We start from the raw sequence: 26,112 nt of genomic DNA, 5'->3' as shown, positions 1-26,112 counted from the left end.
TACTGTCTTGCACTCAAGTTTGAATCTTTGCCGTAGTTTTTAATGGCGTAGGCTTTCATGGGGACAAAACATCAATTGTTTGATAATACCGGCAGACGTGAGTTGAGTAAGGTTGGCTGCCGACCTGGAGGGCCTCTCTCGTCGATGGTTTTCCAGCAAGGGTTTGGTGGTCTAATTAGAATGTTGTTAAGTGGTAACCATAGAGGTAGCGATAACTTTCAGCAAAAGTAGAGCATGAAAACCAATATTTTGCAGTAGCATTTTTGTAAATTGAACAACGAAGACGATGGAAAAACACAAAGAAAGTGAAAATAGCTTCACGAAAGGAGGGAATTTTACATGGGATCAAACGTTTCTGTATAGGCCGAAAACATGACTCAGAAATCCATCCATACACGAGATTGTATGACAGTAGAAAGATGTAACACCATCATCCAAACCAAACTCACTAATTCCCCAAAATGTACAGGCTACACATCATATGGGGCAAAAATTACACATCATTCCGACAACTCTCCCTCCTGTAATACGAGCATCGGAAAATTAATACAAAAGACCAAAATGTTGCATACAACCATTCTGTTGTCGGGCGCTACCCGAAAATCATTAAACTACCCCCATTCCTCCAATCCCTTTCTCTTACCGTGTTTCTTCCTTCATCGCAATACCTGAGCATTCAGTTTCCATACTCAACTACAAGAATGATATCACAAGCAAACGGTAGCCAAAGCCGGAGGATGACAGAGCACGTATTCCCTCAGTGAGCATGGACACCAATATGTAAACGATGAATCTAGCTCTTGCAATTTCTCTTTCATCGCAATGTTCCCCCAGTAACTTACAACACATTTTTCCTCGGAAGAAAATTTTACTTGCGTTGTTGCTGCATTCACTCATTTGTACCGTCAAAGCTACCCATCGCATTTGCTCGCTTCTTTTCTCTCCAATTTTCGCCCCAAACCTTTGCCTCAGCCACTGCACGTTCTCTATCTAGATCACGGTTTCTTGGAGTTTCCCGTGCTCTCCCAGCACTTTGTGGGCTGTCTCTCTGAGACTCTTGTCGTTCCAACCCATCTAAACCCCATCTTCTCCCAGACCCAGTGCCAGTTTCAATCCTCCCTAATTCTACGCCGGTATTCAAGTCCCTATTGGGGTCTCTTTTTCTGAAATCAGGTGAGTTTTTATGCGTAGCAGGAGAACCATGTCGCCCACCACGTACATATTCATCTGGGCTATCTAGCCCATCTCCCATGTTCCTTCGTTCATCCCTGTGCCTAGGGGTAGATGAACCACCTCTGTTGCTAGGAGTAGTGGCTGCATTTGGATCATATGTTTGGGAGGCTAAGTACGTGAGAGCAGTCACAACATCCCCTATTAGAGGCCTTGTAGCCGCTTGTTCCTGCAAACACATGGCTGCAACAGCAAGAGCTTGGTAGAGCCCTCGCATTGGGTAACGGCCTTGCAATAGTGGATCAGCCATTTTCGGGAACTTCCTACGATCCTTGAAAAGTGGCCGTGCCTGTAAACCGAAGATCCACAAAATGAAAAGACGAAAACAAAGGAAAGCGCTTCAAGTGAATTCGCGGAGTCATAAAAACTTAACTAAAGAAATATCGACAACTAAAATTCTAAAAATGACAAATGCATACTTACCCATGCAACAAGATTATGCTCTCCAGGACCTCGGTCATTATCAATGGCTTTTCTCCCTGTAATAAGTTCAAGGAAGACGACTCCAAAACTGTAGACATCAGACTTCAGAGTGAGTTGGCCAGTCATAGCATATTCTGGAGCACAGTAGCCATATGTTCCCATCACACGGGTGGACACGTGCGTCTTGTCACCAACGGGACCTAGTTTTGCAAGCCCAAAATCAGATAACTTTGGGTGAAAGCCCTCGTCAAGAAGGATGTTTGACGACTTCAAGTCTCTGTATATGACGGGAGGGTTTGCTTTATCATGCAAGTATTCCAAACCCTTAGCTGCACCAGCTGCAATCTTCATTCTTGTATTCCAGTCCAGGGGCTCCTTGTCTGATGGAAGATCTGAACAAGTAAAAGAGAAGCAATCTGGATGATTTAAAGCAATTTTACGCATAGAAAACAAACTTCAGATTTGCAAGTAATAAAGAGATTTGAAGGGAGAAGAAATTGTTCAAGAAAAAAAGGGATAATGATACTGCAAAATTAGGGTTTTGGTGATAAGACTGAGCACAATATTTACTGGTGCTTCTCGGTGCACTTAATTAAGTAGTACTTAGATCTCCACATATTCGGGGTATGGCATCAAACACAAAAACTTCCCTCTATTTCTAGAACCCTAGCAGTTGTACGAGAGACAGGTAATTAATGGTTGACTTGTAGAATCAAATAAGAATGACCTGACACATGTGTCAATGAAGTGATTTGTACATGTGAAATGTAGGAATAGCGGCATATGTATGCGCATTCTTCCATGTCATCATTGAATCATATCCTCCCTTCGAATGTTAGATGTTAGAAAAGTAATCAGTTTGCAGCAAAGGCCAGTAACCGTCAATTAACATATTCTTTCTTTAACATAGAAGTATTTAGAAGTTCACTTGTTAGTACTGTGAAAGGTTTCCTAGGGATACTTAGTAAACTTGAACCCAGGTCTTAATAGTTGACCATCAGAAGAGCAGTTCATATCGTTGGAGCAGGTCTTGATAGGATTCTGTACATATCCCATGTGCATCACAGTGCGCCTTTCTTAGCCTACTAGTATCCTAAATGTACACATTCCATGGACTGACAAATATGAAAAATATGAAATTTGGAACTTTCACTACTCAAAACAAGCCTAGAACTACAACAGAAACACAATGCCACGCCAATGCAATAAACCCAAAGAGCTATTCCAGAAGTCATAAGCCAATGAGGAGCTAGATGGCTAGATTACAGAACTTAGAATTATAAAGCATTCCCATATCTTCTCCAATAATTTTTTTTATCACTGGCTTTTCTGATTTGAATCCCGCAACTCACTATGGAAAGCATAATCAAATATGAAAACAATGCACAACAACACTATGACTTTGACCAAAAAAGGAACTCATGCAGCGTAACCAAGGGATTATGCTAGCAGTTGAGTGTGGAGCCGAAGACGGAATAGTAAAATAAATAGCAGGAATGACTAATTAAGTAATTAATCATCACTCATCAGCATTCCCATCTACTTCAGTGACGGTAATCTATTATAGCTGAATCCCTGATTAACTCTTGTTTCATGTGAGAAATGTTGCCATAAAAGAAACCCTAAAATCCTAGTGCAAGATCATAAGATCGCCTTAAGGAAACTAACATTCGTGGACTAACACAGGCAGAACAAGTTATCGAGAATACGTATTTAATATAAGATGCATCACCACTAAAAAAGGAAGAGTCATTATCTTTTTCTATGGTAAAAAGAGAAATTCAATCTGACCGTGTAAATGATCCTCCAAGGATCCCAATGGCATAAACTCATAAACAAGGAGGCGTTGATCCCCATCAGCACAATAGCCTATCAAGTTGACAAGGTTTGGGTGATGCAGAAGGCTGAGCATAAGAACCTCCACCAAAAACTCTCGATTTCCTTGAAGGCCATTCCGGTCAAGTTGTTTCACGGCAACTACCTGGCAACAAATAATTCCATAGGGGACATCTATCATGGACTAGATATAAAATTAGCAATTGACGTTACAAATAAATTCTGCACATCATCTTTGGAAAATGCAAAATGTGCTAAAATGCTTAATAAGTTCCTAAATCTTACAGATTGTATAAATGACTCAGAAAAACACTTAAACATGCTTTGATGATGTTTCTTCATTTAATTCCAAACCAATCAACCTACCTGTCCTGTGCTCTCCAAGCGACCTTTATAGACGTGTCCAAAACCACCTTCACCCAACAAACATTCTGGCCTAAAATTCTTCGTTGCAGCTGCGAGCTCTCGGAAGGTAAATGTCTGTGCAGCAATGTGTGCTGTCGAGCCATCTTTTGGAATAGGTGGCTCCTTCTTGGGATCAGAACCATTCCGAGCCTTTTTGTCTGCAAAAGGAGCAAAGAAGTTAAAAAGGCCTTTGGTTAACAATGAAACTATGATACACAGGAGCCAAGATAACATCTTCCTGAAGTTATAGCTATTCAGTAGCCTAACGGACATTCATAAATATGGGAAGAAAGAAAGAAAAAAAGAGGAAGGATAATGGTTGAACCGGCCTATATGTTACTTCAATGCAAATGCAGAAGCAAACACCTCAGAATCAAATTCCTAACAACGACAATTACTCCATGCTGTTGCACACATAAAATGTCACAACAGTTATTCCATGAACATGTCAATTTAAAGCTTAAAACATGAAATCTAAATTTTTGTTACTTTAACTTATCAGAATCTCTCTCTCACTCACATTTGAAAGTCAAAGAATGAACACGAAACGCTATAAACCGAAAGAAAAATGCTCGAAACTTCAAGAACTAATCGTAGATCTCCATCAAGTTCAAATTCAAACAACACATACGAGAAAATCAACAAACAAGGAATTACTCCAACAGAGAAACCATAAAAACCCCAATTACCAAACCAACCAAAACCATCCAACAACCACAGATGCATCAGATCAACCCAATTACAAATTCTACCAGCAACCCATGATTACAAAACACCATAAAACCCAAAAAAGAAATCACAAAATTCAGCACAACCACACTCCACCAATCAAAAACCAAAGAAACCCTGAAAAAATAAAAACACAATTCTGAAAAAATAAAAAATTGGAGAGAAATTTTCACCAGAGCTAACTCTTGTAACACGGTGAGACTGAGCAGCTGAGCCTTCTTTAATTGATGAGTCCTTCCTGGTCACTTCCTTGACACCACCACCACCACCACTGCCCTCTTTGTTTTTGGATGACCCAAAACAAGGAAAGCACCCACCCATATCAAAACTCCAAGCAAAAAATCAAAAGCCTCCCAACAAAAAGTTCAAAACTTTTTCAACAATCACTCATCAGTCATCACCTACCTTCTTCCCCACAGTCCACACACACAACCCCATCTCACAATTCCAATCAAAATTTCAAAATTCACCCACTTTCTCCCTCTCTCTCTCTCCCTCTCCCTCTCCCTCTCTCTCTAGGATTCCAAGTGGCCATTTAAGGGGAAGATCGAGACCAACATATCTGAAGAAGCAGATCAACAAATCGAAGAAAAAAAGCTGGTGTGGTCCTGTGGTGTAAGAAGAGAAGGTAAAGAAAAAGAAGACCCCCACGAAAAAAATAATACAAGTTAAAAATATATGTAAAATAAGCGGACCAACAATAACGAAATAATATATCTCAAAACAAACAATACTAAATAATAAGAGGGGTGATTAACTTTTAATTAATTATGGAATTATGTAGTCATCAGGAGCTAAATACTCATACGTAATGTTAATATCTTGGAAGAATAAGAAGATGCCCTGATGCCACCAAAAAAAAAGAAATTAATCTTTTTTTTTTTTTTTTTTTGACTTTGTGATTTTTTGGTATAGATAATTTTAATAAATACTAAGAACTCATGTAACATATTGTTTTATTTAATGTATTATAATAAAGCTTGATGAAAATTAACATGCCTCTCTCAAGGGCACCGCTAGAGCAGTTGCCCCGACTGAAATTTTGTATAGAAAAAAAAAATCTCAATGCTTACGGTACTTTAATTGATTAGTTGAAAATTTTAAAATAATATAATAAGCTTTTATTAAGAAAATATGTAGAAATTGGCTTAACGAAATTTGAGTTGAAAAAAAAAAAAAAACCATAAAACTATAGAAGAAATTCGAATAATAACTTATTTTTCTTCTCTCAAATACAAGTGGAGATTAATGTCCCTTAACTAAAGAAAATTTTGAGATCTGCCTCCCTTGAGAGTAAATTTGATAAGTTTAAATTCATATATGATAATTTTTAATGGTCAAATATATACACTAAAATTCATACAATATATAATTTTTCAAATGCCTAACTTTTTAAAATTAATTAAAAATATGTAAATCCTATATATTATTATATATTTTTGTTAATAAATATATTATAATTTAAATAAAATAATAACGATACTTCATCGAATTCCGACTGCATTGAAAAACGGTACTTGGACGGACGTCAAAATTAACCAATGTACTAATAATAATCATAATCACGGTCGGGAATGTGGGACCCACCTTCCCGATGGATGTGCATCCACACGATTCTTAACACATGTACTATGATTAGTTACGCAGAGACTTTGGGTAGAGAAGAGGGCTGCTATCCGGTGCGGTAGGGACTGTCTTATTGTTCGTGATGTTGGGGTTTGAGCCTTTGGATGGAGAGATGGTGGATGGGTTGCTCCTCTCTAGTGGATAAAAGGTGTGACGTCATGGTGTTTTATCCAACCTTGTGGGGGAGGGAGGAGGATTATCTACTCTCCTAATTTCTCTACCCTTCCATGCCCTCCTATTTGAACGGTCACGGTTCAGGCATTTCAACATCTTATATTGATTTTTTTTTATAAAGATAATAAGACAAAAATCAATGTGTGAGAGGAGGGGATGAAAGGGGACGAGAATAGGAGGGTAGAGAATCATCTTCCGTGGTCGAGATCAAAGTAGCAGTACATTTCTGACAATTTTTTAAAATTTGAAAAACCAAATACAATATAAGTAATTTTATCCTACATTTCAAACTTTCTATATTTGAAAAGAAAAATACATTTATGAGGAGTGTAAAATGAGATTTTTGAAATGCCAATAATACTTCCTTATGAGAAATGTTAATTTTTTTTTTTAGAAAGTGAGACTCTCTATTAACTCTTTGAATTGATGGCCTGAATCTTGGCGTGCTCTCGCTTCAACGATTTTTGATTGCGAAATCGGAGTCCAATCTACGCGGCTTCAAGAAGATACAAACTACGAAAACGAAAAGAGATAGAGGGAGACCTACCAAACCAAAAACAAAAATTGTGGGAATTGGGCTCGAAGTTTAGGTGGTGGTTTGCAGGTTTGTTGGGTTGCAGACAGAGGGTGTCGGCGCGTGGGGTTTGCGATGGGGGCGGCCTTGCGCGGAATGGAAAAGGGGAAGAATGATAGGGAACAGAGAGAATTTCCAGTTTTTCAATTTTTTTCACTTTTTCAAAATTGGTTAGCAATTTAATTATATGGCTACCTAGAAAAATTTGACTGACACATCATCACAAATGTGTGATTTATATTTACCACGTCATTACTTAACAGTTAAATTGACAGTTTAATTAACAGAATTATGAAATTGCAGAGAAATAAAAGTAAATATATGATATTGAAATGTTATAAAAATATTGTATGAAGTTGCAACTGCATCCAAACTTAAAATGATAAAATTTAATTCACCCTTTTATTTAATAAAGATGAACTGATTAGTGTCTGCTGTAACTTGGAATGGGCCAGTAAAATTATTAATGTCTTTTTTAATTTTTTTTTCTGGTCAAATAAACCAACAACTATTGCCTAAGATCCCTACCGCAACCCAATTAGTCTGACTCAAAATTAATAAAATTATTTGGTAAGAGAAGAAAAATTATGAGTTCACAGATAGGGGGTGATGAATTCAAATGTGAGTAAAAAGGTCAAAAGGAAGATATTTTGTTTTATGAGATTTTTTGTCTATTGCTTTTAGGAGCTGGAATTTGAATTGTTTACCATTTAATTAAATTGTCATTTCATGATATTAGACGCGGATTCATAATGTCATTCTTTTATATAATTTTTTATACATGTTTTGATAGAATTTATTTTATAATGTATTTTAACGATTCGTATCGTTTGCATTTTAGAACATTATTCACATATCATTTTACAAAAAATTAGACAAATATAAAATCATAAAGATATTCATTTATAGTGAAGAAAATGAATAAATACGATTCTATAACCCAATGGTCATATGGTTTTAGATTTCAATGATTATTGGTAGACATGATTTTTGAGGAAAGACCTAAAAGATAATCGGTTCGCATTATGGAAATACATTACGAAGTGGACCCTATAAAAACATGTGTCAAAAGTTATGCAAAAAAATGATGTCACGAATCCATCCTCTATTATATATAGTTTAATCTAAAAATAAAATTAAAAAAAAAAAAAAAAAGTCTAGCCCACTAACCAAACTTTTGAGCATTTAGCAATTCCCATGACACAAAATGGATAAATTTTTGTTTGTGTCAAGAATACGGTCACGTGATATTAACTGTTACATATTATAATTTGAGTGGAATGAAAATACCACGTAGCCGAAGATATAAATACAATAAAAAATTCCTCCACCGAACAAGCATGCTTCATAATCTGCTAGAGTAATTAGGGTATACAAAAAACAGTTTTTGAACATGTAGACAAAATGTTTGCTTCTTTCTTTCTCTACTTCAAGTTCAATTCAACTCATATAATTATCCCACCTAACCCCAATATGCACCCATAGACCTCAATCCTCGTAGCCATTAGCTAAAAGCTGAACGTATTGGCACTACCTACGGCTGTGAGGGTGTGAGCCTCTGCAGACTTAACAAGGACGCACCAAACTGCATGTGCTGATGTTCAGCAATAACCAAGAAGCTTAGTTGATCACCCAACATACACAGTCACACTGCTAATGTCAAATACACTACACGATTTGCCTCAATGAGCACCCACCAATCTAGGGACCTTTCCAGACTTCTACTGATAAAACGAAATTTCATATGCACTGATGTATGGGTTGCAACGTTGGACGCTTGGATTGGCATAGAGTGTGTTGTGAAAAACTCAGGGTAGACTCTGAAGCCTTAAATTATTATTTTGAAAATTACTACAATATAGTAGACAATTATATATAAAGTGTTCTAACCAGTAAGAAGATGTTCTTGAGCTAAAAATTTATAAAGTTTATTACCGGTAAGAACACTTATAAATTTGCAACTCCACTAATGAGCATGTTCTTACCGGTAAGAACATGTATAAATTTTCAGCTCTACTAATGAACATGTTCTTATTGGTAAGAACACGTGTAAATTTTCACCTTTACTAATGAACGTGTTTTTATTGGTAAAAACACGTTCATATATTACTAGTATCTTGTTTTGTACTAATTTCTAAAAAAATAATTTTAGACCCCGAGGTCTACTTTTTCCTAGATCATTTTTTTTTTTAAATTATTTTGAAATAGTACGCAAAGTGTTAGAAAAATACATGTTATAACAAGCCTCGCAAGTTGTCGTCATAATGTAGGGCATCACATGTCTTGACAAGCCATGACTTGTCTTGACACACTAACCCTCCCATTGTGGCACACCATAACAAGCATCGTGAATTGTTGACAGAATGCATGGTGTGTCATGACATACATTCTGACGCTATTCATTTTGCTGACAATTCGCGACGCTTGTTATGTCAGGGCCAACAACAATGTTTTGGCATGCCACGATGCGAAGGTTAGCGTGTCATGCCATGCATTTTTCTAACACTTTGACAAGTTAATTCTCGCATTGTGGCACGCCAAAACATCGTTGTTGGCATGCGATGATATGTCACATATCTTGACATGCTAACCCTCTCATCATGGCACATCATAACAAGCATCACGAATTGTCAACATAATGCATGGTGTGTCATGACATTCATTATGCTGACAATTCGCGACGCTTGTCATGTTGAGGTCAACAACAATGTTTTGGCCTGCCACGAAGGTTAGCGTGCCACGATGTGAGGGCATGCATCTTAGGCCACTTTTGTTAAAGGACCAGGCTTTTCTGCCCTCTTACTTCCCATACACTCTCATCCCCTCATATTTTGTGCGGTCACGGTTAAGCCACGTCAACATTTTATATTAATTTTTTTATAAAGATAATAAGACAAAAAGTAATAGTAATATAAAATGTTGACGTGGTTTAACCATGAACACACAAATAGGAGGGGATGAGAGTGTATGGGAAGTGGGCGGGCAGAGAAGCCAGGTCCCTTGTTAAAATAAAATAAGCTTTTTAACCAAAATGGTTATTGAGATTTATATAATTCCTTACTTTGGTCCCTCTTTAAGATTTAAAATTGGTAAAAGTGCTTCCTAAGATTGTCCACCGTCAATTAGTTTGGTCAATTATCCACCGTCAATCAGTTTGATCATCCTGTGAAAAATCTCTGTTAAACCGAGGCTATTTGTCAAATCAATCCCTCTAATTGAACTAGTGATTTCTTTAATTAAATTGAGATTTTTCACAGAAGAACCAAAATGATTTGACGGTGAACAAAAGTGAGAAGTTATGACAATCTCGGAGACCACTTCTATCGATCTTAAATCTCACGGGCCAAAGTGAGAAATTATGACAATCTTAAGGACCATTTTGGCTAAAAAAATTAATTAAAAAAAGAAAAGAAAAGAAATGCTAAGGAGACTTTCCATGAACTATTTGTCACCTCATATTTTTTATATAATATTTTATAATATTAGCATGAAAATTAACATTAATCTTGAGATGATAGAGAATTTACAAAAAATCTTATTTTTGGAAAATTTTCATAACATTTCTCAAATAAAAATAATAGGCCAATGATAATTGTCAAGGACAATAAAAGCCAGCAAAATTATATAGGTTTTAGCGTCATCACGTCCTAATTTTATTTGGTTAGCCTTGGGAAAATCAATCTAATAATACAAAGTGAAAGTAGATGGGATTGGAATCTTCACTATTACTTGTACGATTTCGGCAACGAGAGAATTCTTTTGCTTTTGGTGCGTTAATGCCGATTATATCGGCTAATCTTTGTATTAATACTAGGGTTTAGAGTTAGTTTTGGAGCTTGTAAATTGGGAATTTACCTCTTCATTACAAACAGTAATTGGCCGCTTACATCAAGTCATGAATTAGTGACCCTTCTAATCATCTTTTTATCAACCTTTTTCAAGTTCTTGAATATATATGCATACATGCATCGAACTGAACTCTCCAGAGTTTAGATATATATATGTATATGTATGTGTATGTGTGTGTGTGTGTATATATATATATCGATGACATGGATGAAAAGCAGGACAAGTGCGTGTCTGATGAAATGTACATGCTTGCGATAGCTTTCTCTCCGCTGTAGCTTTTTATCCTGACGAAAGCTATTTAACTTGAAGTAGGGATGAAGCAACCAAAGCCACGCCAATGAAACACACAAACAGAATATACATCTTTAGCTGCATGCGGAGCAGTCTATACTAGGTAGAATGTCCGCGCCCCGCTACGAGTTTTGAAATCATAACCATAGTTCAACTCATCCATATCTAAATAATTCATAAATCAATCAAAGCAGCTGAATCCACATGGTAAAATAAGTTTTTCAATTTGCATTCTATGTACAACCAAAATGGCGGATTTCTAAATCCAAGCTATATACATTTTGCATGAATTTGAGAATGATGGTGATGTGGCTAAAATGCACATGCACATATATCCAAAATTGAGTCCAAAATGGCGGATCAGTGAATTTGATCTAACGGCTACAATTATTATAACTTTTAGAGGGCCTTTTGTTTGTAGCCGTTGGATCAAATTTCAACGGTCCGATGGATTTACTCAGGAGGCTCAACCTCCTAAGCTCAGGAGAGGATCCTGATCTGCTTCACAATTTCCAGTTTCATTTCCTTACCAGCCTCAGTGAGCATTTCACCAATTTCAATCTCTTCTCGAGTTTCAAATGAATTACCATCCTTCTTTTTCTATTTCTTAGCTTTCTTTGACTTACCTACAGTAAAAAGAAAGCCTCAATGACCACTTGACCTTATAACTATATACTGCAGCAAAAGTTCCATCCATTGACTCTGCACTCAGATCAAACAAAAGTTGTCACTTCCTAATTTCCAATTTCAATTCCTTACCAGCCTCAGTGAGCATTCCCCAATTTCAATCTCTTCTTGCGTTTCAATGGGCTCTGATCGGCTACTCCATCATTTAATAGAAAGAAAATTAGATCAATTAAGTTAAAAGAAGGAAAGGATTCTATTGTCGACACTTCAAAAACACCCAAGCATTTTCATACAACTTGAGTTGAAGATTACCGCAGACGATAACGAACTCCAGCTGCACCACAAAAGGAATATGATCTTCCTCTCAACTTGTATTTGCAGTTATTACTGTAATATCTGCAGATAGCATACATAAGCACTTATTTGATGATTCTCCAAAAAAAAAAAAAACACTTATTCAATAATGCACCAAATCCAATCCAAAAAACAAAGGGGGTGCCATATCCCTGGATTAACAGAGCATCTTTCTTTGTGTTAAAACAAATTGTGATTTGGCTTTGGTAAAGCAGAAAGATTACCATATCTCGGGCATAACCTCAATTCTGTTCCATTATTCGAGCATTTTACTGTCCTTCTAGTTCTAGCTCTCTACATGCGAAATACATTAAGACAGAAAAAGAAAAGTTAGTGATAACTATTACATATTGAAAGCAAATAAGAGTTTTGATTTTACTCTCAAAATGGAAGTACGCAGCTGAGGAAGCAAGCGATGCAGGCTGCGATTCTCTGAATGTATTGTAGTCTCCAATATGTACGTAAGGTATGTGAGCTGAACACAGAAAAAAGAGAAGAATGACACGGAAACAATGTTTTGAGGGGAATGCCAGAACTGAACATAATATATTGGGTGAGGGGAAAAATAGTAGTTAAAATTTATATACCAATAACGAACAGCCAAAAAGGAATGAAAACTCGTCTTCCAGGTGCACTACAAAATTGTTTGTAATTCTGTCCTAGTAATTATATTCCAACTCTTCCATGTAAAGCAATTATATTCTAACTCTTCTGCATAAGGCTTTTCTTTTACTTAAAACTCCTCAACATCCAGTGGAACATCCAGAACACCATATCATCAGAACCGCTAGAGCTCTAAATGTTTTCTCCTATTTTAATTAACACAACATTCTTTAAGCATAATATGATATGAAATACGAAATTAATATGGTACAAAAATCTAAACCACATCATGAAAGTGAAAACACATGTTGAAGCTATGCAATGTCTGTACTATCCATTATGCACACCTTTGTTATACATGTATCATATTCATACGTCTTTTCCGTTAAACTACATTTTCTGTGCACTTCTCAAAAGAACAAAAAAATATAGGCAACAGTACGTAGAAAAAACATGACTGTAGTTGCATCTGTTTCAATGCCTAATCTATATTGTACTGATTGCTAAACTTAGGATTCACATACCAACAATCCAAAAATCGAATACAACCATGAATCACAAAACCACCAAATATAGACCGAAATTTCAGAAAGTTTGAATGTCATAAATAAATTAATAATTCTGATCTAAATACAACAAAAACTAAACATTTGTTCCTGTAAAAATACCCAAATCAATGCAGACAAAATGTGATGAGGTTTCCATTGCCAAGTACCAAAACCAACAATTAATGATATCAAGAGCCTTGCGATTATGCAATATATAAAATTACAACAATGAATCAAGCGATCCAACATGCAGGCATTTTGTTCAACATTCACCAATTTGTACATGAAAACAAACAGAGCAAATCCATGAGCATATTATACAAATTCAAGCTGTAGGGGCCCGTGAATCCCTACATCTTGAATATCATCTGAAAAACCCACAAAGACATTAGACATGAACCCTCGGCATATCTTCTCTACACCGTTTTACCTTTGTGGGTGTCGGAGACCTGCGATTTGATTTCTGCATAGCTAGGTTTGGTTTCGGCTTTAGGTAGTGCGAGAGGAGCTGTGGAAAACAGGGAGGGCTCCAGAAGGAAGACGAAATGAAACGGCGCTGGGTTAGAAAGGCAGACTGATTTGCAGAGCTTTTGTGTGAAGATATGCAAATCCCTGAAATCTCCCGTAAAATCCTCCCATATCTCTCTCAAGTTCTCAACCCAATCCGTCAAATTTGACTGGAGTACAACCGCGCGCGCAATGGTATATATGTAAATAATGCAAAATCAATGGGCCATTTTACAATAAACTAGCAAAACCGCAAATATATCGAAATCTATTCAGAGACAAAATTACCCTTATAAGTTTTGATAATTAACCTCCAACCCAGCCACAGTTTTGATGGCAGTGGTGTAAATAAAGCAAAAGCGAGTGTCAACAATTTGACTAGCTATAGATAATATGCATGCAGGGGGTTGTTTTTCCTTAAGTGATTTGCTACTTAATAGATAGAACAATTATATACTAGGTTTAAAGCACGTGAAGCTCATCAATAACCATATACACGTTTAGCTCAGAGCATATATTACATACAAAAAATATCGTTTTCTCTAAAATATTAACCGACATGCAAAGTATGACATCATGTTAATTAATATTTTCAAGTATGATATATGTAGTCGAGATAAACAATTTGTCAACATAAAGACCTTATATGTACAGAAGTTTGTTGATACTATAGTGCCACTCTCTGTCACCCAAAGTCAAGAACCCCCAAACCCAATCTTACCTTCAGCAGTCGACCTCTCCCCTTGAGTGGGGTCAGTGGCAACCTCATCTCCCTCTTCCTTAATCCCCTTCTCCTTTTTTCCCTATTCTCCATCTCCTTCCTTTTTTATTTTATTATCATCTTTGGCCCTTGATTTCTGGTAGTTTTTCTCTGAGCTTCTTTCAGTTTCCTTGAACTTTTCTCAATTTCCATGGGCTTTGTCTCAATTGATGGAAGACCTTGTCTCAGATCAGAGCTTCAAACATTTTTCTTTCCAAATTGTTGTTACTAGCCATGAGTTATTGCCCCACCTATTTCGGCTATTCGTCTTCTCGAGTTCTTCCTCCCTGGACTTCAGTTGGAGGCGTGCTTTGGGTTTTGCTGGCCGCTAAAGTGAAACTTGCACTATTTGGATTTGGTAGGATTATGGGACTGCTTTTAGGGTGGGTGACTTGCTTACCCCCATTTCCCGTTCATCCTTTCGATTCATTGGCTCTTCTTTCTGGTGGTGGAGGCTTGGCGATGGTGGTGCTACTATTTTGGTGGAGGACGCTGGTTCTCGTTTCTAGATCTAGAGATGTCGGCTTAAGTATTGTTATGGGCTCATTTTTTAGGATTGTTTTCTTCTTCTTATTATTTTTTTTTGTAATGGGCTGCACTTTTGCTTTAGTATTGTGAATTGTTTTTGGATTTGCCTCACTTTGTATTAATATGTTTTAATTTTAGTGAAATTAGTTGTTTGAAAAAAAAAAAAAAAAAAAAAAAACAACCCTATATCTACGCATAGTAACATACATTGAGCATAAATAAAAAGATTTTATGGTTAATCAAGTTTTAAGATTATGAGGTTCATTTGGTAACAAATCGGATGGTTTGTACTTTATACTTACAAGCTTCATGATGAATGGGCTTCTATGTCATGGATCCTACTAGAAATTGATCCATTCCCATACTTCACAAGCCCATATCACTTCAAGAGTTGGAATCTCCCGTATACTTCAGACCGTCCGTACGTAAAGTACAATATAAACCTAAAATACCGTCCTAATGTACATTTCTATCATGGTTGAGTTTTTGCTGGCATAGCACAATACTACTTAACCTCCTGTTCAAAACGTAGAAAGAATATTCCAACTTGAGTGCTAAAAGCAAATACACTCTCGTAATTAACTAATCCAACTTTTATATGCTGCAGTTCTTAATCGTTGATATTTAAGGTACACATTGTTCGTGATCATTCTCCTTTTCAACTTGGCAATTGTTGAGCCTCTTTTCATATATATTTTTATAAGATAACTAGGAATCAATTCCATCACAAAACATAGACAAGGTGAATATATTGCCTATCTAGCTCGCTTTTCGAAAATGGGAGAATGCAAATTACAAATTGCCACATTATATATAATATAGATGAAGTATCACTTTTCCCGCCACAAAAGTGAAGTATCATTAGAACCTACAAAGTGCGACATCACATATACTAATATATTATATAGTTAAATTCCATGCGAGTGCTCTTGGTTTGAAACTTTGAGGAACCTCCTAATATTCATCTTGATGTTTTGTTATCGGATTGTAGCTGTTAAATTTGCTGGTTTTCTTGTCCAGCTCGTTTTGTATTGTGCTATTGCTTCTCTTTATCTAATGAATCTATGCCGTTGCTTTCAAAAATAAAATAAAATAAAATAAAGATAATAACTTTGTATGATGGAAGATGTAATTAGGAAAGAGATTTGGGATTGGGAAATAGCTGCTAGCGTATGCTACTACAATATTTTGGAATAATTCAGCAAAAAAGCAATGGTTAACTTCGAAAGTATCTCTCTTTTGCAAAGATTTGACAACAAATATAATGAAACTTTTAGCTTCACTCATGTACATCAATTCCTAGCTAGCTCATTCCTTGGGAGTTCTCCACTTAAGAATGAGATTATAACGCAAAAGATTATAACGACAACTATGTACATGGAATTGTAGTTTTCCTTAATTGTTTGATTTTTACTTGAGCAAGACGTTTGACAAAATATCCCAAAGAGACCGAGAAGTAGGAATTCAAAACAATCTAAATTCTCTGTCAACTCCATCTTATTCGGAAAAGTTTCTAAATCTATCACTAAGCGCATAACAAGCGCCATGCAATGAGCTAGAACAACAAAAGAGGAACATAACTTAATATATGATACTTCCTTCCTTTTCAACTTCATAGATTCTACTAGCACACACCATACCGATTCCAAATGACTATCATGATGATAATTAAAGTGTAATAGGAATAAGCATTTAGTTGATTGCTAACTAAATGTGTTTATGTAAAGCTTTGAGGCTGTCTGGGTGAACCCCACGAGAACCGGAAAGGCCATATATATATAAATATTTATGCGTGATGGAACAACACTATCAAGAATATAAATTTACATATAGCTGCAATAAAGTCGATAATCCAATTAAAATTTAGATTAAGCATCATAGAATATAACGCAAATTCGCGCACCTCATAATCTTCAGCCTACTATATCACATTCGATTAATCCTTGTGCATGGCACTGAGCTATGGTAATTAATTTACTCATAGGTAACAATTACCTTGGGTTAAGGGGTGAACAAAAACGGACTCTTATTATTAATGTAATGGTGACCATATATGCTAACTATCTTCTTTCGTTTTCCATTTGTTCACTTTCTTAAATAATTAAACCAACTACATTATTATCAACTTGAAATAAGAATTTTTTTTTTGGGTTACATCAGAAGAAATTGAATCGTGTTTTTTTTTCTTTGATAGGACATTAATTATGTTCTTTCGATTATTAAATCAAGAAAATATGTACGTATAATTTGAAAGAAAGGGTGATAATCGATCACTCATCCTGGTCTATTTGATTAACATATAGTATATTTAGGCATACATTCAAAAGTGATATGTGTAGTTGCATTGTACTTTAAGCCGCTGGAAGATTAAAAGAAAAATACAACTGAGTTAGCCCTTAATTATTTGGGACAGATATAGATTGGTGCGTATATAATATATATGCTCCAATTAATGTTAATGATGCTAATTAGAGCCACAATGCTCCTGCATCTTTTAGCAATTTCTTTAGCGAACCATTGAGATGAAGTGTCATGACTGTATTGGCTGATCCCACAAGTTTTCCACCAATGAAGACAGCAGGCACTGAGGGTTGGCACCCTAGCCTTATCAAAGCCCACTCCATCTCCTTCCCTCTTGACTCCTCATCGAGCTCATAGATTGCAGGACTCACTCCTTGTTCGTAAAACAATCTCTTGATTGCATGGGACATGCAGCACGAGCTCTTACTGAATATCACTACAGCCTTTTGTGATGCTAATTTTGCTACACGATCCATTTGATTTATATACTATCGATCTAGAATAGCAAGAAGAAATTCAAATGTACCCCAAAAAATGAAATGTATGTGGCTAATATGAAAATTAATTGGTAAGGATGACTACGATCAGATTAGGGTTTAAAGACTTAATGGAATTTTTGTGGAAGCCAAGAAAACTAGATGGGAAGGTGAGGAAAAATTGTGGAAATGGAGCAAATGTAGGTAATGATCAGCTTGTGGGTATGCAACTTAGAAGAAGTAGTAGTAGAAGATTGGTTTGGAGTTGATGGAATTGGATATCTTATGAGCATGTATATATAGGCTAGCCAAATGGAAAGCTAGCAAGGTGGGATTACATATTATATGCATTTATTTTTAATCCAATATGAAAAAGGGAATGCAAAAGCAGAAGGTTCCTTTAGATATTTGGATTGATGCCCAAACTGCCTTTGATATGAAAGGCACTTGTGTGGCTTAATACACTAACCTTGTGTGCCAAGAATATAAGATACTATAGAGATAAGCCAAACGTGGCCGAAAGTGGAATGAAAATGAAGTTATGGGACTATGGTTTTCTTTTCGAGAAATGCTAAGGGACTCTCTTAAAGTGAGACTCTTTATAGATTTTCCGTTACCTCATAGTTTAACGTAAATTATCATGTCAACATTATAAAATATTATGCCAAGAACATGAGGTGGTAAAGAGTTTATAAAAAGTCTCATTCTTAAGAGTCTCTTTCGCAATTTTTTTTTTGAGGGACTTAAGCATGATAACGAATGTCAACTTTGGATATAATTAGGTGTCAGATGAAGACGCGCACGAATAGTTGCATCACACAGAAGATGATGCTGTGATGCATGCATCGGGCCTTAAGAATTTTAAGTTGGCAAATTTACAGATGATGTGTGCATGCATAGCTAGAATATCAATCCGAACTAAACAAGAATTTCAAAGGGAGAGTGAGAGAGATGGAACTGGCCACGCCACTTCTGTGTATGTCTTAAGTCGGAACAATTTTTTCAAGAATTTTAAATACATATTTGTCGACTATTTATATTATAACATGTGAGTTTATAACATAAATGATCATGCGGCTATTACACTCGAAATAATCATTAAAAAAATTACCATCGAAAATTTGGTGTTGACTTGTCGTCTTATCCTGATAGTTATTAATTTGTCAAGGATCTTGTATGGGAATATAACGTTAGGAAATTAGGAGATTGTGTTTTGTTTCCTTAGCTAGTATTTAGAGGTATAAGTTCTAAGTTAGCTAGCTTGTCCGTGTGGATTTGGTTTACTTGTTCAACAAAGATTGTTTTTCTATTTGTCCTGTTGGAAAATATAAAAGTGAAACGTGATCATGTTTAGTCTGGGATGATCGTTGATCGGGAAAATGAAGGTGGTGCTTAGTTTGGACAATAAAAATTATACTTTGACAATTATATTCACAGCACAAAGGCCTATATACAAGTGTGTATACTTGACATATAATTAAGTAAGGATCTCTACAAATCATGAGTACAATCAGAATCACATTACAATATTAATTCTAAACCATAGGAGATATAATTTCAAGACTCTTTCTCTAACACGCCCCAGTCGAGATGCAGCAAGTTTGAACCGTAGAAGAAGAAACCATGGTTTATAGAGACCCTTTGTCAAGATATCCGCATGTTGATCCGAGCTTGGAATGAACTGAACTCTATGAGTGCCAAGCTTAAATGTTCACGAACAAAATGATAATCTAACTTAATATGCTTTGTGCGAGCATGAAACACCGGGTTGGCTGCCATTTATGTAGTACTGAGATTATCACAAAACAGATAGGTGAGCAAAGAGGCCTGAAACCGAAGTTCATGAAGTAAATAGGACACCCAAAGAGATTAGGCACAGGTGTGAGCAAAAGCCCGATATTCAGACTTCGCACTAGAACGAGAAACAGTAGCCTGTTTTCCATGATATGAGATTCAGGCCTAGAAATAAGAGATAGTCGGATGTCGGTCGACGAGTTTCAGGACAAGCGGCCCAATTGGCATTAGAATAACTCTAAAGTAAGGAGACCAGGGTGAGGCCAAAAATTAAACCGAAGTCCAAGGAACTTTTAACATAACATAGAACACGTTTGGCAACAATTAAATGCGTCATAGTCGGACGAGCCATAAACTGAGCAATTGGTTTATCGGAAATACAATATTTGGACCAGTCATAATGAGATACTGCAATGAGCCAAGAAGAAGTGGGATCAGAAAGAGGAGTACCATATAGAAAATATAAACCTAGCACAAAGGCCTATATATACAAGTGTGTGTACTTGACATACAAAGAATGATCTCTACAAAATCAGGAATACAATCAGAATCAGATTACAATATTAATCTTTAAACCTTCGGAGATATGATTTACTTGAACAATACTCCTCTAACAGGACATACATTTATTGCTTATGCTTGTTTAGGATGGATGTAGATCCGTTTTATCTTCACTTGGCAAGTTTGTGATTTTTTTGTTATTTGGTATTGACATTAGTATTGGCAATAGATGTTCGCATTGGTATTGGAATCTTTCATTGACACTGACACTAGTATTGGCATTGGAATTGATACGGGCAATGAAACTTTACATCAGCATTGGCATGCATGGGCATCAAGAAGGGCATACTCTTCGGCTTTCTGTTAGCAAACTCAAGATGTGTTGTATCATCACCGTGAGTTTGACGTAGAGTGTTGAAAAATAATAAGTCTGGAGTTTGTGTTTTGCTTTTCTAAGTTAGCCTGTAGCGGTAATAAGTTATGAGTTAGCACATTCTTGTGACTTTAGTTTTGCTTGTTCAACGAAGATTGTTCTAATTTATATTTTCTACTAATTAATGTTGGATTGCTTTCCTGTTTTTCCAGAATTAGTTTTTGGCAAGATGTTTCATTTTGTGTTATGTAGTCTTTTTGACAATTTTATTGATTTTTTTTCTTTTGTGTATAAAATTAAGATTCAGGATTTTGCAATCTCTTCTTTTCGCCTTTTTGGTTTGTTAACACCTTGAAGGTTGCCTTAAGTTGAACAAAGCCCTTCGGGTAGATAAAAGCCCCTCTCTAAATGCATAGTGATGGTTCTTTGAGACAAGTCCCCAAGAAGTGAAGAACAATGATTTGGAGAAATATCTTTTGTCATATTTCAACAAATTGTTGTTTATGAGATTTAAATTTAGGATTTTCTTTAACAAAGTAGGTAACCTGATGTTGTTAAACCAATTAGTAAGATTGTTTATTTGAAGAAATCTTAAGATTCTTATTTACGTATTCCCTCCACCTTTTAAGTCTTAAGAGGTACGCGCTCTGCATATTATTTGGTTTCAAGCTTTGTATATACAAGTGTTACTTTCTATTTTTTTTAGATAATATACAAATGTTACTTTTACCATTACAAAATTCGTAAGTACAAATCAGGATTGAAAATTTGAAAGTGACAAGATATCCTCTCTTTTTTTCCCATTTTATACAAGTGTTACATTTTTCCCCCCATTTTATTAGATTGAAAATTTGAGAGAGTTCTAATGTACAAGTGTTACTTTTTTTTTTCTTTCCATTTTATTAATTTTGACCTTATCTTTAACTTGAATTTGTTTTAATGTTTTTTTATTTATTTATTTATTTTTTATAGAGAGTTTGTTTTATCCTTGTTTGGCTTTTCTATGCAAGTTCCAAAATCTGGTGTGAGCCTCTATTTGATTAAGCGCGATTTTGATATGTACCAGGAACTAGAAGAATGTCTATCAAGATCTGATGAAACTCCAGGAAATGCTACATATCCTTTCAATATCATGTCCATGGATGGAGATTGCAAGATTGAACGACAACTTCTAATAAGATTTTTGTTAGTACTCAGATGGCGTGGAGAAAGGGATGTGAGATGTTAATTTATGTAAACCAAGATCAACCACTGATCTTATACTCCTAACAGTTAATAATACCCAGGCATGAGTTTTTTCCTTTAGCAACGACTTTGCCACATGTCATGTTTTTGTTGATGGATACTACCCGTTGTGTGTTACATGGTGGTACTATATCATCTAATTTCTTTTATATATACCCCCATAATTATTTGAAAAATGTTGGTATCCCTTAATCATCAATATACAGCTTAAATTCCTTTGTCAAGGTCATAGAGATAAATCAAACACATGCTTAATCTGTCAACGTGTTTAACGCTGATATTTACAGAACAAAAGAAAATATCGATGTCAAATTAGCAACTTCCCTAATCAGAACTAGGAATATGCCACCACCAACAAGCAAAAATGGCAGCCAATCTTAACAAGATTTTTGTACAATATTTTGATATTTTATAGAACAAATAATACGTACCATGAAGGTTCTAAGTGGGTGGATAAATGGATGATCATAATATGATCCTTTAGCAAGCTATTGAAGTAGATCATATAAAGAATATATTGTTCGATAATATGTAGAAATGACATGTTTATGCACAATATGAGTTGGAGAGAGATTTTGTTCTTTTTTTATTTCTGCTTTAAGATTTTGGACGGAGAAGTATTATTCTGTCTGTTTCGCATCCACAAAAGCATGCATTAATATATATATATATATATATATATATATATATATATATATATATATATAGTTACTGTCACATCCCGGCCTAGGCCCCCACCACATCCCGGACTCGACTCCACCGTAGCACGATATTATCCTCTTTGGGCCCCGACCACACCCTCATAGTTTTGTTTCTGAGAACTCAGACGAGTAGAACTTCTCAGTGGGTCACCCATCCTGGGAATGCTCTCGCGCGAACTCGCTTAACTTCGGAGTTCCTACGGAACCCAAAGCCAGTGAGCTCCCAAAAGGCTTTGTGCTAGGTAGATATGAAAATATACATATAAGGCTTACAGGATCCACTTTCCTGGGCAATGTGGGATGTTACAGTTACGATGTGGGACACACGCTTTTGAGTTTTGACACATATTTTGACATTTATTTTGAAGGATCACTTCGTAATGAATTTTAACGATCCGAATAATTTATATTTTAGTAATCATTCATAGACCATCCTTGTAAAAATCAAACAAATCCAAAATCATTAAGGCATTCATTTGTAATTAAGAAAATAGACGAATACGGTTCTACAAGAAAACACCAAATTTAATCCAACAATCATATTGTTTCAAATTTGGTGATTTTTCGTAGACATGATCTTTGAGAATGACCTAAAAGATAGACGGTTTAGATCATTAAAATACGTTACAGATCAAACTCTACAAAAACTTGTGTCAAAATATATGACAAAAAGATGTGTCTCCGGATCTTTATTAACTTATATATATATATATATATATTATTTATTCATTATATATAGGAAAAATTAGGTTCTCATCTCTATTTTTTCTACTCCATTAATTAAGATCCCTTTCAATTTTTAATCAAGGTCTTTAGGTTTTATGAACCTCATTAATTATTTCAATAATAAAATATTTACATGTCAAGATAATTAAATTTATTTCTTTTTAATTAAATTGTATTTCTAAATATATTCATTTAGAGTTAGAAAATTTACATTTGCTATATTTATATTTAGGCTAAACTTTTGTATCATATATTTCTATTTTTAGTTTGTACCCATTTTTAATTTGCAAGCCTTTTTAAAAAAAAAAAAATTATACCAATTTTCTTTTCAGTTTCAATTTGTACCCATATATTAATTTCTTATTGTGCCCATATTTTTTAAACTTTTATTTAAAATCATAATTTTTTAACCTTTTGTTTGTATCCGTAATTTATTTACAATGCACCCATTTTTATTTAAAGATGTCGCACTTTGTTAATGCAAAATGTACCAATTTTTTTATTTTGTAAGTACCATTCATTTTATGTAAAATGCACCAATTTTTTTAATGTAAAATCTATTTATTTTTTAATATAAGATGTACTCATTGTTTTTTTTTATATAAAATATACCTCTTGTTCTTTTTTTTTTATTTTTTTTTAATATTAAATGTACCTATTTAATTTATATGCAACATGCCCATTTTTTTGTATATATAAAATGTACCAATTTTTTGTATGTTCAATGTACCCACATTTTTATATAAATGTACCAATTTTTTATACGTAAAATGTACCCAAATTTTATTATATAAATGTACTCGTATTATAAAAATAAAAATAAAAATCTAAAATGCACCCATAAGCAATTTTATTGTTGTTGAAACCCATAAGCAAATTTCAATAATTAATTGGTGGTGTAAATAAAAGCAAAATAACGGTTTGAGTCTTTATTGATATTATTACATATCTTTTATTATTATTTTATTTATGTGAAGAGGGACCTCAATTTAAAACATAAAATACATAAGATTTAAGTTTATAATAATTAAAAACTAGAAACCGCAACTAAATTATCCATTATATATATATAGGCAAATAGGGGCCTCATGAAGCCCACTTTCTCTCTTTTGAGAAGGAATAAAACAATCAAGAGAATATGTACCTGTACCTGACCTCATCAACCAAAACCCTAATTTGTGTGATGCCACGATCCGTCCTCGCTTAATTACTTTTTTATCTTCAATGACTTTTCGCTTAAAAAGTTGACATTCTTTTTCCAACTTACGCCACCCACACACGTATAACTATAAGGACCTTATCCCCACACATTCTCTCACATATTAGCTACTGTGAACGAAAAAGAATACTCAAGCAAGGTACACATATCATATACGTTAAAGTGTGAAGGTTCATGATACATGAATAATATTGAATAGTCAAACAATGATCTATGAATGAGAACATGAACATTTGAACAAACGCTTTGAATAATAAGCTTAATTATTTTGTAGAGTGCTAGTAAATGAGTGACTAACGTCGAGTTAAGTTAACAACATATTTAAATGTGCACATATCGTTGACATGAAGTTAATATATCGTTTGAATACTGCAAACTTACGTGATCATGAATATTTTATCCGCAGTAAAATGACTGATATATGTTATATATGATTATATGAAAGACATGCATGCATATGTACGAGATCAAAAATAGCCATGCATGATTGCATATACATGCTGTAATAAGTACGAGAGAGTACGGTCAAGGAAACCTACAATATGACTCTTGCAAAGATGACCCTTGGCTAGCTCCCAATTGGCCAATATTGCGCCATGTAGAGAAGGCCAATAGGCCATTGTTCCTTAATAAAGTATTCTGTCACAGGCTTTATACAGGTCACGACACACACATGAGAATATGAAATGAGACCTGAAATCACAGATATGATATACATATGGCATAAAGAATTATAATACCTATATATATGTGACAGATATGATCTACATATGGAATTAATAAAGAATTATAGTACCTATATATATACATATATATGAAATGAGTAGTATAAATTACGTATAGATAAGAGACGTTACCATCAATTTGCATGATCAAGATTCGAAGTAGTGATGGAAAGTCGATCAAAAGAAAGTGAAGGGTCCGGACCTTTCCATTTGATGGGAATCATTCTTCTAGAGATGATTGATCAATATATCATCATGTCGATCGACCTTTCAAAAACGTTGTTTATGCATGCGCGGTCCAGACTAGATATTATTAAATGAAAATATGATTTTAGCCCTTCAAACTCAATTTTCTTTATATAAAACCCTACATAAATTTTTTACTTAAAGAAAACTCAATGACTAGGATCCATATAAGCAAATTCATTAACTTCATATTAATTCACACATTTTACATTTTTTCACATGTCTAAAATACCCCTATTACATACTTGATGTAGACAATTAATTGTAAGGAAATAGTAAATGATTTTGCAACAAGAAAAAAAATAGACATTAAGGTTAAAAATTTATTGCATATTCATTTTTCAGAAAGGTTTTGAATTTTCATAAAACTATTCGATTTAGTTTTTTGACCCTACTCTTGAATACTTTTGAATTTATCCCTTTTTATTAATATATTAGAATATTGTATTTCATTATCTACATGCACATTAATTTACCTACAACAATTATACCATGGGTGTAATATAATATCTCTTTTTTACAATGATGCAAAATAATATTTATACCAACAACAAAACGTGTGTAACATATGTACTAATTACATGGAAAATAATTTACCTATATTAAGAAGGAATGTAGTTCGATGCATAGTATTAAAAATATTATGTTACACCCATGTTTATATAACAATAAAACGTGCCTAACATATCTAACAATATATGGAAAATAATTTACCTACAAGTTAGAGAAATGTTATTTGGT

The 26,112-nt window shown here is 34.7% G+C and overlaps 2 protein-coding genes and 1 long non-coding RNA gene across 3 annotated transcripts; all 3 read right to left on the bottom strand.

The window, feature by feature from the left end:
* Positions 1 to 292: 292 nt before the first annotated feature.
* LOC103943624 (serine/threonine-protein kinase PBL27-like) lies at positions 293 to 5,124 on the bottom strand. Its single transcript, XM_009353949.3, has 5 exons — positions 4,797 to 5,124; positions 3,856 to 4,052; positions 3,445 to 3,634; positions 1,654 to 2,045; positions 293 to 1,519 (listed from the first exon to the last, which is right to left on the bottom strand). Exons 1-5 carry the CDS (start codon positions 4,942 to 4,944, stop codon positions 890 to 892), a joined length of 1,557 nt encoding a protein of 518 aa, XP_009352224.2. The 5' UTR covers positions 4,945 to 5,124; the 3' UTR covers positions 293 to 889.
* A 6,218-nt stretch (positions 5,125 to 11,342) lies between these two features.
* Positions 11,343 to 12,419, bottom strand: LOC103943623. Its single transcript, XR_007253702.1, has 4 exons — positions 12,343 to 12,419; positions 12,077 to 12,160; positions 11,897 to 11,957; positions 11,343 to 11,763 (listed from the first exon to the last, which is right to left on the bottom strand). It is a non-coding gene; the product is annotated as an uncharacterized LOC103943623 (long non-coding RNA).
* Positions 12,420 to 17,310: 4,891 nt separating this feature from the next.
* Positions 17,311 to 18,119, bottom strand: LOC103943626 (monothiol glutaredoxin-S10). Its single transcript, XM_009353951.3, has one exon. It carries the CDS (start codon positions 17,839 to 17,841, stop codon positions 17,533 to 17,535), a length of 309 nt encoding a protein of 102 aa, XP_009352226.1. The 5' UTR covers positions 17,842 to 18,119; the 3' UTR covers positions 17,311 to 17,532.
* Positions 18,120 to 26,112: the final 7,993 nt, after the last annotated feature.

The sequence above is a fragment of a genome, unplaced genomic scaffold (assembly GCF_019419815.1).
Source record: "Pyrus x bretschneideri cultivar Hongxiangsu unplaced genomic scaffold, Pyrus_bretschneideri_v1 Contig6, whole genome shotgun sequence".
Lineage (NCBI taxonomy): Eukaryota > Viridiplantae > Streptophyta > Magnoliopsida > Rosales > Rosaceae > Pyrus > Pyrus x bretschneideri.
The sequence above is the reverse complement of the archived record's forward strand: the minus strand, read 5'-3'. Positions and strand labels throughout refer to the sequence as shown.